Source organism: Alosa pseudoharengus, unplaced genomic scaffold, assembly GCF_046254945.1.
Source record: "Alosa pseudoharengus isolate Yale_2024_CS ecotype anadromous, Long Island Sound unplaced genomic scaffold, YU_APseudo_1.1 YU_APseudo_1.1_scf_16, whole genome shotgun sequence".
NCBI lineage: Eukaryota > Metazoa > Chordata > Actinopteri > Clupeiformes > Clupeidae > Alosa > Alosa pseudoharengus.
The window spans coordinates 28,486,498-28,501,497 of record NW_027468630.1 but is presented as its reverse complement, the minus strand read 5'-3'; the positions used below and the strand labels follow the sequence as shown (position 1 = coordinate 28,501,497).

Genomic DNA, 15,000 nt, shown 5'->3' with positions numbered 1-15,000 from the left:
CTCACAGCGCCCCCTGGTGTACTGCCCGTTACCACTGCACAGAACAGGACAGGCAGCTGTAGGGAACAGAGAGAAAGAAAGAAAGAAAGAAAGAAAGAAAGAAAGATAGATGAACGGTATACTGTGTGCCGTAAGTTGCTAGGAAAGTGTGGAGGATGGACAAAAAGACAGACAGACGGCTAGAAAGACAGAGAGACAGATGGAAAGAAATATAGATAGATAGACAGAAAGACAGGCAGAGAGACAGATAGATAGACAGACAGACAGACAGATAGATAAGAATACAGAAGCAGAGGCAACCATGCCGGAGTGACTCATGAGTAGTGATGTCAGTCTGATGAATCATGAATGAAGGGTTTGCTCTGTTAGGTGCAACATGGCCGCCAGGCCCCACAGTGAAGCCACAGCTGCTAAATCCTATATGAACATTACATATTTAAGCAGAATATGTTGATATGATGTTGTTTCTCCTGTAAGGTCCATAGGAGGAATACAACACACACACACACACACACACACACACCATTGCATGATATTGTATTCACCTCACAGTTGCATATGTGTGGGAGAGGCAAAGATGAAGACAAAAACAATGAGTATGACCTGGAAAGAGACGGAGGGAGGAGAAGGAGAGGAAGAGTATGGACAGAGACAGAGGAAGAGAAGGAGGAGAGGAAGAGTATGGACAGAGAAGGAGGGAGGAGGAGGAGAGGAAGAGTATGTACGGGCTCATGTGGCGCCATCATACCTCTGGAGCAGTAGGGCCCGAGGAATCCTGGGAAACACTGGCACGTGCCAGAGAGGCACTCCCCATTCCCGTTACAGTTAAATGGACACTCCATCACGGCCTCTGGAGAGAGAGAGAGAGAGAGACAGAGAGTATATAACTGAGGGAGAGAGAGACAGAGTATGTGACTGAGAGAGAGAGAGAGAGACAGAGTATATAACTGAGAGAGAGAGAGACAGAGTATGTGACTGAGAGAGAGAGAGAGAGAGAGAGTATGTGACTGAGAGAGAGAGAGAGTATGTGACTGAGAGAGAGACAGAGAGAGAGAGAGAGAGAGAGAGAGAGAGAGAGAGAGCTGCACCTCTTAAGAGAATGGCCAAAATATGAGGAGATACAAACATTTTCATTCAATAAATGAAATTCAACCCTCCCAAAGTTTCGGACATGGACAGATGAGGCAGAATTGTCTTACGTTAACGATGATGTGGCCATTCTGGCTGCAATTTTTTTTTCTGCAACAACCACCGACAATGTTGTGTGTTTAATATAATGTAATATTATTATCAGATATGTCATTTTACTTTATTTCAACGTGTTACTTAATTTCCCAATTCTATTAAACATATTTGTCCTTCTATGTTATGTCTGTTTGTTGTAATTGAGCTTTGGCAATAATGATGTTGCTGAAACGTTCATGCTAATAAAGCTTTCTTGAATTGGATTGAGAGAGAGAGAGAGAGAGAGTAAGAGAGAGACAGAGACAGAGACAGAAAGACAGAGATAACAACCTTAGTATCTGTTCATATAATTAATTTTTTAGCCTTTGAACCATATATTCATTTCATTCTTCATCATTTATTTTAGTTTTTATATATCTTTTTATATATCTATATATTCATTTGTTCTAATTCATTTAATATTTTCCATATAATAATATTATTATAAGTTTACTATTATTTCCATTACAATTACTATTATTACCGCTGCTATTACAAATGCTTTAACAAATAATTTAAACTGAACAGTCATGGCAAGAAAAGTACAATTTAAAGTTGAATTGAAAAGTAACACTGAAAGAGAAAGGCAACAAAATTGAAGTCTGACTTGGGCAAATCTGGAGAAATTAAGTACTCAAGCAGACAAAAGATGATGATCTATGGGTGTATTTTGGATGTTTGTTTTCACTAATAGTCTTCTGAAAAGTTCAGTGCTACAAACACTGTGTTTACTGTGCCATTGTTAGCTATCATATTTCATTTTACTTTATTGAGCTGGAACTTGTTGTAATCAATTGGCACTTTTCTTAACCAGCCTGTAAAGCAAAAGACAAATCTCCGTTTGTGTGGAAAATAAGCCTATAGCTATTCCTCGTTTCCCACTGCAGGCCGCTGAGCTCTTAGAAAATGCCAACATTTAATTGCTTCATTTGAAGCAAACGCTTGAAAAGCAGAGCTCAATGAACCATACAACTGTTTTATCTAAGAGTAATTGCAAGTTCAATCTGTGCGGTCACAAGAGATCTAGTCAGCACAATAGACCTCAGGGAGGCCCTGGCTGGACACTGCTCACAACAGACTTACTTCCACGTGAACTCTCCTATCCTCTAAAGTGACAGGTAAGTCCTCCTAAGGAAGGTCTTTGTGTTTACACCGTCTTGCCTGAGAGATGTTGATGTGAATTTACTCTTATTTCAGGTGCTTATCAGTCATTTACTGGGGCTTCGCCTACATAGGGGAACAAGGATGAAGTACGAAGCTGCCCACGTGCAATCTACGATGGTGGATGGTGGCAGAAGCAAAAGCCCGCTATGGACGCTTGGTTGAACTGTCTGATGCCAGGTTGATGCCAGGTGCAGGTGGCATGAGCTAAGGGCACTGTCAGACTACAAAGTGCCCACTTCCACCATTGTGGGCACCAACGCCTCACTGACAGATGAGCGCAACACATCTATGCGCGCTATGACACAAACACAGCTAATAACACGCAGCCGCATGCATGGCACGTTCAGGAGTGTGAACTCTAGACAGGTGGCAGGTCTAGGTGCCATTCCTGGATGAGTATTAAAAGTCTTCACAGATTAGCTTGCACCAGTATTCACAGAAATATTCAATCTCTTCTTAACCCGCTTCACTGTAACAACATGCTTTAAAACATCAATCATTGTTCCAGTGCCAAAGAAAGCCCTTCCTGCCGGGCTAAACCATCACCATCCAGTCGTTTTGAAGTCTGTAGCAATGATGTGAGCTGAGAGAGTAGTCAAGAACCACATGTACTTCTCATTGCTCCAAAATCTAGATTCTCTGCGGTCTGCATATCATTCTAATAGATCCACAGACGCTGCCATCAACATCAAACTCCACATGGCACTTACCCACCTTGGCGACAGGGGATGGAATTAATGTGTGAATACTGTTATTATAGCTCGGCATTTAACACAATCCAATTTATTACACTTATCACCAAGCTCAAGGACCTTGGACTGCACACCCCTCTGTGCAATTGCATTTTCAACTTCCTGCCTGGCAGAGCCCAGATGGTGCTAGCAGATAACAACACCTCCTCAACACAGGGACGCCACAGGGCCGTGTTCTAATACCCCAACACAGGCACGCCACAGGGCCGTGTTCTAATACCCCAACACAGGCACGCCACAGCCCTATGTTCTAATACCCCAACACAGGGACGCCACAGGGCTGTGTTCTAATACCCCAACACAGGGATGCCACAGGGCCGTGTTCTAATACCCCAACACAGGGACGCCACAGGGCCGTGTTCTAATACCCCAACACAGGCACGCCACAGCCCTGTGTTCTAATACCCCAACACAGGGACGCCACAGGGCTGTGTTCTAATACCCCAACACAGGGACGCCACAGGGCTGTGTTCTAATACCCCAACACAGGGACGCCACAGGGCCGTGTTCTAATACCCCAACACAGGGACGCCACAGGGCTGTGTTCTAATACCCCAACACAGGTACGCCACAGGGCTGTGTTCTAATACAGTGTACCTCAACACAGGTACGCCACAGGGCTGTGTTCTAATACCTCAACACAGTTACGCCACAGGGCTGTGTTCTAATACCCCAACACAGGTACGCCACAGGGCTGTGTTCTAATACCCCAACACAGGTACGCCACAGGGCTGTGTTCTAATACCCCAACACAGGTACGCCACAGGGCTGTCCTCTACTGTATCCCCTATATGACCGCATACTGGTTTACTGGGGAGGAAGACACAGCTGTGTCTTTTTCATCATGGCTGTCTCAAGAACTTTAGACTACCTTAACAACTGGTAAAGAACTGATACATTACTGAACGTGTTTTTACAGGACACATAACGACCTGGTATGGAAACAGCACAGAGCCCTGCAGAGAGTGGTGACGTGCCACCAGTACACTACGCAATCTTCAGGACATTTACACCAGGAGTACACTACGCAATCTTCAGGACATTTACACCAGGAGTACACTACGCAATCTTCAGGACATTTACACCAGGAGTACACTACGCAATCTTCAGGACATTTACACCAGGAGATGTCAGCCCAGAGCCAAGAAAACAATCAGAGTCCACAGTCATCCCAACAATAGCTTGTTCTCTGTGCTACAGTCTGGGAAATGTTACCGCTGCCTGAAAGCCAGTACTGAGAGACTGAGAAAAAGCTTCTGTCCAAAGTCTATCTGCATCTTGAATGAGGACTGAACCTGGATCACATGACATGATGACAAAAGCTCACTTCACTTTAGACATACACATCAGCTTACACCGCATAAGCATCTAATTTACTGACCATTTATGCATACGTATATATCACAGTAACTCTTATGTATCACAGTAACTCGTATCTTCTATCTCCTATTTACTTCCTTTGTTGTATAGATTTGTATCTATATACATGTTCTGTGTAAGTTTATCTTTGTCTGCTTAATGTATGTTGCATGTCATATCTGAGTCTTCTGTAAGGACCTTGAGTCTGGCAATAGAAGTTGATGATGATGATACACTGCCCAGCCATTGAAGTCAGAAGACTAAGCATTTTTCTAAATGTTGTACTTTGTATAATTGTATGTGACAAATAAAAATGGATTCGATTTGGATATCAATTGGACGGAAAGGCTATGATGTTTATGGAAATGTAATTGTTTCATTGGTGTGATGTGGTGTGGAGACTGGATTAAAGGTTTCAGATAAAACTGATGTTTGCAGCACACATTTTCATTAGTGTATGCTGAGCATGAATGTGTGACTATTGACCGGTAGTGACCATATACTGATGAAGTTCTCACTTGCACTTGCAAAAAGATGTCTGCGAAATGTGTAAATGCAACTATACATCTACATGAAGTCGGATTGCGAAGGCAGTGATTGCCTATTGTTCCCAGACCAGAGGAATCTGTGTGTGTGTGTGTGTGTGTGTGTGTGTGTGTGTGTGTGTGTGTGTGTGTGTGTGTGTGTGTGTGTGTGTGTGTGTGTGTGTGTGTGTGTGTGTGTGCGAGTAGACTGCAGAACTATTGAATTCACAAGGCTGTGTGTGCCCATTATCCATCTGCACACACACACAAGTTTAACCCTTCTGGCCTCAAAAACCAATATCACCAATTTGTATATGTGTTTGTGTGTGTGTGTGTGTGTGTGTGTGTGTGTGTGTGTGTGTGTGTGTGTGTTTGTGTGTGTGAGAGAGAGAGAGAGAGAGAGAGAGAGAGAGAGAGAGAGAGAGAGAGAGTGTACATGGCCTTGAGCATCAGTAAGTTGATATGTTTGGGGAAAGACAAGGCATGGGCATATCAGTGCATGTTAATCCATCCCTGTTATTCCCTCAGGTGTCCTAATGTGATGACTGAACAGTCACAGACACACACACACACACACACACACACACACACACACACACACACACACACACACACACACAGTCAATCACTCAAACCGAGAGAGAGACAGAGAAAGAGCTGAAGGAGAAGAGAGAGAAGAATAGTGTTTATGTTCTTTGTGAGTTCTCACCCAGGATGTTGGTCTTGTAGGACACCTGCTCAGTGTTGCGTCCGTCGTTGTAGAAGGCCAGGTGCCACACACCTGAGTCCAGGTAGTGGAAGAAGCCGGCCTCGTGCATGGCCACTGGTCTCTCCACTGCGTCCCGCAGCTCAGGGGCCGTCTGGGGATGCTCTTCTGGGACGATCAGCCTACTGCCGTCCAGCAACTCCACAAAATCATACTGACACACACACACACACACACACACACACACACACACACACACACATATGCAGACACACACATATACACACACATGTATGCAGACACACATACACACGTATGCAGACACACATATACACACACACAAAGAAACAAACACTCACACAGAAACAAATGCGAAAAAAGAAAGACAGTTAATTGCTTTTCTTGTCCAGTTATAACTACATAATCCTTAGTGTTACTACATAATCCAATTTAAAATCTATTTTCCTTGCAGTGCTCAGAATACACAATTATGTGTTTATCATTATTACAGTCATGTCAAATGTTTATTGCTGTCACTTTGTTTGTCATTAATTGACAAAACATTTTAGTGCAGCAATTTATAGCAATAATAATTTCCAAATCTTCCTAAGTCTAAGGACTTCTCTGACAGAATGAAAACAATACATTTAATTCTAAACATACACACACACACACACACACACATTTTTATTTAAACATGGAGTGAAAGGAAACACATCTGAAACAAAACAGAGGGGGGAAACAGCAGTGTGGGAAAGACATAAGAAAATGCAGCAGAGGAGAGGGGACAGAAGAGAAGTAGAGAAAAGGGTGAAGCAGAGAAGAGGGGGAAGAAAAAGAGAGGACAAAACACAGAGATAAAGTGGAAGGAGTAAACCAGTGTACAGGGCGAGAGAAGACAAGAAGAGAGAAGAGAAGAGAAGAGAAAGGAGTGAGCAAAGAAACAAGAGGATTGGAGGATAAGAGAAGAGAAAAGAAGAAAAAAGAAGAGAAGAGAAGAGAAGAGAAGAGAAGAGAAGAGAAGAGAAGAGAAGAGAAGAGAAGAGAAGAGAAAAGAAGAAAAGAAATAGAAGAGGAAACTAGAGTAGAGAGAGATGATGAATGCAGTACTATGGTCCATCCCCTGTGTGCCTGTGAGAGAGAGGCATGTTTGGGAGGCCAGGAGTGTGCAAGAGAACAGATCCATCCCCCCAGCCATCACTTCTCACCGCTTTCCTGCGCCCTGACAAAGCACCTCCTCAAGGTGAGCACCACGCTGCCGTTACTGCTGGCTCAAGGACACACACTGATTGCCTCACTAAAATAATACTTTCTCTCTCTCTCCCTCTCTCTCTCTCTCTCTCCTTTTCTCTCTCTCTTTCTCTCTCTCTCCTTTTCTCCCACTCTCTCTTTCTCTCTCTCTCTCTCTCTCTCTCTCTCTCTCTCGCTCCCTTTCTCTCTCTCTCCAGGTTTTCTCTCTCTCACATGCCTTCTAAGGGCTGGGGCTTAAAGGGGACTGTTCAGCCTCTACTCAGATTTGCACTCAATCCCATATAATTACAAGGCTGGCTATTTGTGGGCATTTGTTGTTACTTGTTGTTGTAAGTCGATGAAAAAAAAGAATGAAAAAAACATTTAGCCTGTACTAATGACATTTAAACACGGCTCCTGTGTCATGTCTATTCAGCAACACAGTCAGCAGCAACATTTTTTAACACAATTTTATCAGGCCAGCACAGACTTAAATTGAACACTTCAGCACAACTACAGCAGCCGTGGCTCCGTCAAGAGATGCCTCCATCACGACACCCTCCACTTTCTCTCATCAAAGAAAGAGCAAGAAAAACTCCACACACAACAGGAGAGTTCACTCTCAAATGAATGGACGAGGCCAGGGTCAGGGCTGGATCTGTCCAATTCACGTTCACGACTGATTAATGTAGAGCACTGACAATTCACAGTGTCACAGTGTCTTTTGCAGAGCCCATGGCCTTCACCCATTACAGTGAGCCATGGGCAGGAAGAACTCCCTCTTAGTTAGTTACAGGAAAAATCTTTGACTGAAACTTCATTCACCGTGCGACTGCACACCAGATCCAGCGTTTACTGATCCCAAAATATCACCACTCTGGCTCTGAATGTCCCCAAAGAAAGAGAGAAAGGAACTAAAGAAGCTGCAGCAGCCCAGAAGGCCCTGTGGGTGCCTGAGAGTGTGTGTGTGTGTGTGTGTGTGTGTGTGTGTGTGTGTGTGTGAGTGTGTGTGTGTGTGTGTGTGTGTGTGTGTGTGTGTGTGTGTGTGTGTGTGTGTGTGTGTGTGTGTGTGTGTGTGTGTGTGAGAGAGAGAGAGAGAGAGTGTGTGTAAGAGAAAGTGAGTGAGTGTGTGTGTGTGTGTGTGTGTGTGTGTGTGTGTGTGTGTGTGTGTGTGTGTGTGTGTGTGTGTGTGAGTGTGTAGTGTGTGTGTGTGTGTAAAAGAGAGTGCGTGTGTACAGTATGTGTGTGTGTGTGTGTGTGTGTGCGTGTGTGTGCGTGTGTGTGTGTGTGTGAGAGAGAGAGTGTGTGTGTACAGTATGTGTGTGTTAGAGAGAGAGAGAGTCTGTCTGTGTGTGTGTGTGTGTGTGTGTGTGTGTGTGTGTGTGTGTGTGTGTGTGTGTGTGTGTGTGTGTGTGTGTGTGTGTGTGTGTGTGTGTGTGTGAGAGAGAGAGAGAGAGAGAGAGAGAGAGAGTGAGTGTGAATGTGTGTATGTGTGTGTGTGTGTGTGTGTGTGTGTGTGTGTGTGTGTGTGTGTGTGTGCCTCAGCCAGAGCCTTTGAAGGCTGAGCATGAAAGCGTGTGATGAAGCTGGCTTTGTAGAGTGGCTGTGAACACCGAGTGGCTATCTGCTGCTCAGCTAATCTCAGGACTGACCAGACACTTCAGAGCAGCACAAAAAAAGCCCTTTCATGTCAGCCAAGAAGCCCTCAGGTGAAAAGGGTTACATAAAGATAATTTGCTTAATTATTTTAATTAATTTCACTGAACTGTAATGAAATTTGAAATTGTAAAGGTTTTTTTTTTTATATATATTTTTGTATTTCATTGTTTTTGAGCTATTTAGGTGAAGTAGCCTGAATTAACTTTCCATTAAGACCAATAGACACTGCACACTGTTGGCTGAAGAGAGATTGAAAACCGTCTCTCTCTCTCTATCTCTCTCTATCTCTCTCTCTGTTATGACACCTGTCTGTTTTTCTTCCTAGCCTCAAACTAAGTACAAATTCAGAGATGTCAGAATTTTGGGTTAGTGAGTCAAAATTTGGGGCATGTTCAAAATCGAAACGCTTTGCAATGTGTTGCTACGGTTTCCTGACTGAATGACAAGTTTGGTCGCAATGGTGTGCAATGATGTGCAACAGGCTTTTGAAGTAGTTTTCTCCAGTTTGGTGGGCATGTCAGAGATGCTCTCCTATCAGCATCGACGTGCATACAAACCCACTGCTGTGAAAATGCAATGAGCACAGCAAATCCACCAACAGTTCCAAAGAAAATCAAACCTACATTCAAATGGATTTGATCAGGTTTGGAAAAGCAATGACCTTCTGGGCGTCTTGTGCAATTCTTGTGTACTGTATGCATATACTGTATGTACTGTATGTATGTATTTAGTATTTATTTATTTATTTATTTATCTATTTCTTTATTTATTCATTTTTGTATGTATTTATGTATTTATTTATTTATTTAGCTATTTATCTCTCGTCCTCTGTAGTCCTCACACAGCCTACCAATTACCCCAGACCTGTCACTCATCAACCAATCACAATCATGGAGGGAAGCACAAGCAAGCTGGTGCATGAGTCTAGACGTCAACCATAGCAACAGAGCTCTGACCTTATCTTAGGAGTTCTCCTTTTTCCTTACTAAAACTTGGTCTCGGCAGGTTTGTGAATAGGTTTCAAGAGAAAACTCTTAAAGCGATGGTTCGGAGTAATTTCACCCTAGGGTCCTTTGCACCATAACCCCGAGCCAAACACCCTCCCAGAACCTTTTTTCCCTTGGTCGAACCCTGGTCGAGTAGCGCTGTCAGAAACTAATGACGTTCTGCAGTCATAATGGAACCAACTTTTATCTCGTAAATTACCCCACTAATAATGCCCTGAATGGTACAAAACTTCTACAGTAGTACAACTATGACCTTTAGTTCAATAACGAGGCATTAGAAAGTTTGTAAGTGCACCAGGAGTTTTAAGGAGTTTATTTAAATAACACTTGCCTCTGCATCTGCTACTACCGCTGTGTCGACGTTTCTTCCGTGATTGGGGAAAAGCCCGTAAAAGTCCTTGCAGGAAGCATGCATAAGGATGTAGATCCAGAAATGCACTAATATTTTGTTCGTAGTCCAGTTTGCAACAATTATTAGTTAACACTAAGTTGTAAACACTTCGGAAAAAAAATATTAAAAACTGGATATACCAAAAAACGCTTCCTGCCAGGACTTTTACGGGCTTTTCCCAAATCACTGAAGAAACGTTGGCGCGTTAAGGTTATTTAAATAAACTCTTTAAAACTCCTGGTGCACTTACAAACTTTCTAATACCTCGTTATTGGACTAAAGGTCATAGTTGTACTACTGTAGAAGTTTCGTACCATTCAGGGCATTATTAGTGGGGTAATTTACGAGATAAAAGTTGGTTCCATTACGACTGCGGAACGTCATTAGTTTCTGACAGCGCTACTCGACCAGGGTTCGACCAAGGGATCTGGGAGGGTGTTTGGCTCGGGGTCATGGTGCAAAGGACCCTAGGGTGAAATTACTCCGAACCATCGCTTTAATAAAAAACAATCAGGGCCATATTTTAGCGAATCTAAAAGCTTTAGTGGGTTGTCCAGTCCACATTGTTAGTGGTTTTGTTATCAAACGTTATAAAATGTTGGGCGGATGGCGCAACAAGGCGTTCCTATGGTTCTTAATCAGTCATGGGTGTGTTTTGGGCGTAACACCATTTAAACCAATGAGAATGACACCTGTCATTCCCTTTAACAGCAAGCAATGCAACGGTATTTTGATAGTCAGTGGCGCATTTGAAGGATTCTGCTTGCACACCAGACAGTATGGAACAGGTATTCCGCACTAAACCATTCTTTACTAAAACCTAGCAGAGTAATAGCCCACACGCATCTGTACTCGTGTATTATTTGGACTCATTGGCAAAGTGAAACTAACACCGTGATGTCATAGTCAACAACAAAACAGTTATACACAGTTACTTTTACTATCATGGCAGTCATGTACTACTGGTTAGGGCTTCAGACTTGTAACCGGAGGGTTGCCGGTTTGATCCCCGACCAGTAGGAACAGCTGAAGTGCCCTTGAGCAAGGCACCTAACCCCTCACTGCTCCCCGAGTGCCGCTGTAGCAAGGCAGCTCACAGCTCCGGGTTAGTGTGTGCTTCACCTCACTGCGCTCTGTTAGCTCACTAATTCACGGATGGGATAAATGCAGAGACCAAATTCCTTGTATACGCAAGTATACTTGGCCGAGAAACCTGATTTACATTCACATTTTACATTTATTGACTGAAAATAGGTTACCATAACATAGCCTGAAAAAAGCAACACTTACACCAATATATGGTGTTGTGTTCAAATGACTGAATAAAAAACCTAAAGACATTTATGCGCCGCGCTTATTGACTGTCATGATAGGGCCCTTAGTGTGATTTAGCAGTACTCTTAGTCTGGAAATAAAATGCTTTGTGAATACGGACCCAGACTCAGACATGCTCCCCACAAAATTTTTTTGCTAGTTTGTGGATGTTGCGCTTTGCTTATAAATTATGAAATGTAAATGCCAGTGTGAATCTGCAGAATACCTATGTATGCATAATTCACACACAGAGACAGAACCAGACAGACACACACACACATACACACGCGCGCGCACACACACGCATGCACATGCACGTGCACGCACGCACGCACGCACGCACCTAAGAAACACAGGTGCATACGTCAAATCCCCTCACCCCCCACCCTCAGACTGCAGGCTTAGCCCAGAGTGCCCTGTCCTGCTCTTGCTCACCTGTGTGTGTGTGGGCGGCCAGAGTGCCCTGTCCTGCTCTTGCTCACCTGTGTGTGTGTGGGCGGCCAGAGTGCCCTGTCCTGCTCTTGCTCACCTGTGTGTGGGTGGGCGGCAAGCCCTTCCTCCCATAGACACCAATCAGGGCGTTCTTGTGGATGGAGATGTTGAACTTGAGGAAGTTGGGCTCCTCCATGGCCAATCGCGAGCGCCAGAAGACGCCAGGGGGGACGATCTGGCCTGCCCTCTGCCCCAACCCCACTTGACCCGTGTCCAAAGTCACATTCTCATGCTGAGGAGACACAGCTGTCCGACCTGCAGAGAGGAGAGGGGGAGGGAGGGAGAGCGGGAGAGAGGGGGAGGATAAGGAGGGAGAGAAAGAGAGGGGAGAGGAGGAAGAGAGGGGGAGAGTGGATGAGGGGGGAGAGAGAGGAGAGAGAGAAATAGAAGAGAGATAAATAAACAGATAGGCATGACAGCAATGGTAGAACACGTTAAAGAATCTCTTTCTCTTTCTTTTTTGCCACTTACATACAATATATCCTACTGGACTGCTTACATATGTTCTACAGCACTGCTTACATATGTTCTAAAGCACTGCTTACATATGTTCTAAAGCACTGCTTGCATATGTTCTAAAGCACTGCTTGCATATGTTCTACAGCACTGTTACGTACTGTACATATGTCCTACAGGATTGCTTTCATTTCAGTTTGCTTTCATTGTTTTTTTTCTCAGTAAACAACTGTACCTTGTACACTTGGAGGTCAGAATAAAGTCTGCCTAAAGACTACAGGGAAATGAAGATGTCAGGAATTGTGCGAGTGGTGAGGGGAATGTGGGCATGGATTAGTGGATAAGTGTGAAGAATGTACAGAGATCATGAGGGCATGGAGGTCTGGAATGGGGAGAGTCTGATAGAAAGACATAACAAGACATTTATTAGAGATGAAACTGAGAATGTGAGGGGTGAACAAAAGAGCATGAGAGAAAGGCTCTCATTGGAGAGCGAGAGAGGAGAGGGATGTCATTGGAGAGAGAGGGGGGGTGGGGAAAGGAGATAAAGAGAGGGGAAGAAATGCAGAAACAGAGGCAGAAAGGAGGTGTGTGTGTGTGTACAGTAGGACAGGGGAGCAGGTCAGTCTATGGCTGCAGGTGCACTCCTCTCCGTACATATTCATTTCTCACTCTCATTATGTCCTATCTGCATATGCACGCACGCACGCACGCACGCCTCCGACCCAGGTGTGTGTGGGGATGAATGTGTGTGCCAGTGACACGCACAGGTGGGGAGGCATACAGGTGTCAGACGAAGGCACCACCACCACCATGTCCACCTCCACCACCATGTCCACCACCACCACCATGTCTACCACCACCATGTCCACCACCACCACCATGTCCATCTCCACCACCACCACCATGTCTACCACCACCACCATGTCCACCACCACCACCATGTCCATCTCCACCACCACCACCATGTCCACCACCACCACCATGTCCACCTCCACCACCATGTCCACCTCCACCACCATGTCCACCACCACCACCATGTCCATCTCCACCACCACCACCATGTCCACCACCACCACCATGTCCACCTCCACCACCATGTCCACCTCCACCACCATGTCCACCACCACCACCATGTCCATCTCCACCACCACCACCATGTCCACCACCACCACCATGTCTACCACCACCACCATGTCTACCACCACCACCATGTCCACCTCCACCACCATGTCCACCTCCACCACCATGTCCACCACCACCACCATGTCCATCTCCACCTCCACCACCATGGCCACCACCACCACCATGTCCACCACCACCACCATGTCCACCTCCACCACCATGTCCACCACCACCATGTCCACCACCATGTCCACCTCCACCACCATGTCCACCACCACCACCATGTCCTGGTCTTAGCGTCCAGACTCTCTCATACACACGGGCTGATGTCTTTGCCACCCTGTTTGAGCAGAATTGGTGCATCCATGTCAAACTCACCCAGAACCCTGCCAGTGTCTGAGAATGTGATGATCACACACTGAACACAGCATGTCGTCTTCTAAGTCACAGTGCTCGAGAGCTGCACCCCAATACTGACAAACACAGCAGCCGTGGCCTACTGGTTAGCGCTTCGGACTTGTAACCGGAGGGTTGCCGGTTCGAACCCCGACCAGTAGGCACGACTGAAGTGCTCTTGAGCAAGGCACCTAACCCCTCACTGCTTCACCTCACTGTGTGTTCACTGTGTGCTGAGTGTGTTTCACTAATTCACGGATTGGGATAAATGCAGAGACCAAATTTCCCTCACGAGATCAAAAGAGTATACTTATACTTATACACTGAACAACTCAATACAATGTTATACATTTATATTGTACTGTATATATTGTCTCAAGGTGCTTTACAGAACCCAAGGCCTGAATCTTCTAGATAGAACAAGCACGGAAAAACTTATTTTGTAACGGAAGGAAGAATTCTTGAGCAGAGGGGACCCATCTGTCTGATGCCGGCTTGTGTCCTTGAATATTTTACAAACTGGAACAAACTCAATACTCATACAAGACCTTCATCACAACGTGTTGAACGTAGCAAGTAAGTTCACCCTGTACTCACAAAAACAACCTTACACACGCAAGGCCTAAGGTTTTATCAATTGCACTCTAAACACACAAAAGCAACCTCACACACACAAGGCTTACGGTTTTATCAATCACACTCTGAACACACCTTTACATCTCCACACCAAAACTGAAAAGTCCAACCATTGTCCAGGGCAGCTAACAGTGTGTCCAGCATTATGCCCTGACCATAGCCAGCCTCTCTACCCCCAAAACCTCTAAAACTCACTCAGGCCTTGAGGCTTCTTCGCCGGACCTTAACGGAGTGGGCAGGCTTCTTCGCCTGACCTTAACGGAGCGGGAAGGCTTCAAACGGACTCTTTAAAGAGTCTTGCTCAGACATTGAGCCCTTTCGTGCGGGAGGGAGGGAGGGAGGGAGGGAAGCAGACATTCCGCTATAACTGCCTCCATTCCGCAGCTTTTACTGCCCACTGCCTCAGCTGCCCACACCGTGGTGGAAAGCATTAAAAAAACAGCGGTGAGGAATAAAATGTACTTTAGCACGTCTTTAAACTGCCTTTAGATTATTCCCCAGAAGGTGGCCAACAAATTATATTGATTTCCAATGAGAAAATGTTCCATCCAGTCAGGGCCTCCAT

General features: G+C 45.0%; 1 protein-coding gene across 3 annotated transcripts in view; it reads right to left on the bottom strand.

The window, feature by feature from the left end:
- The window catches only part of LOC143126305 (teneurin-3), a 133,263-nt gene that overhangs the window by 52,801 nt on the left and 65,462 nt on the right, over nt 1-15,000 (bottom strand). For 2 of the 3 annotated variants that reach the window (XM_076288198.1, XM_076288199.1), the window contains exons 3-6: nt 11,860-12,077; nt 5,733-5,943; nt 749-850; nt 1-56 (exon numbers count right to left, since the gene is read on the bottom strand). The exon at nt 1-56 is cut by the window's left edge and continues 139 nt beyond it. In XM_076288198.1, the coding sequence (XP_076144313.1) occupies nt 1-56; nt 749-850; nt 5,733-5,943; nt 11,860-12,077 (587 nt within the window). The remainder of the gene's footprint in view (nt 57-748; nt 851-5,732; nt 5,944-11,859; nt 12,078-15,000) is intronic. The other variant, XM_076288197.1, reaches the window with a different exon arrangement.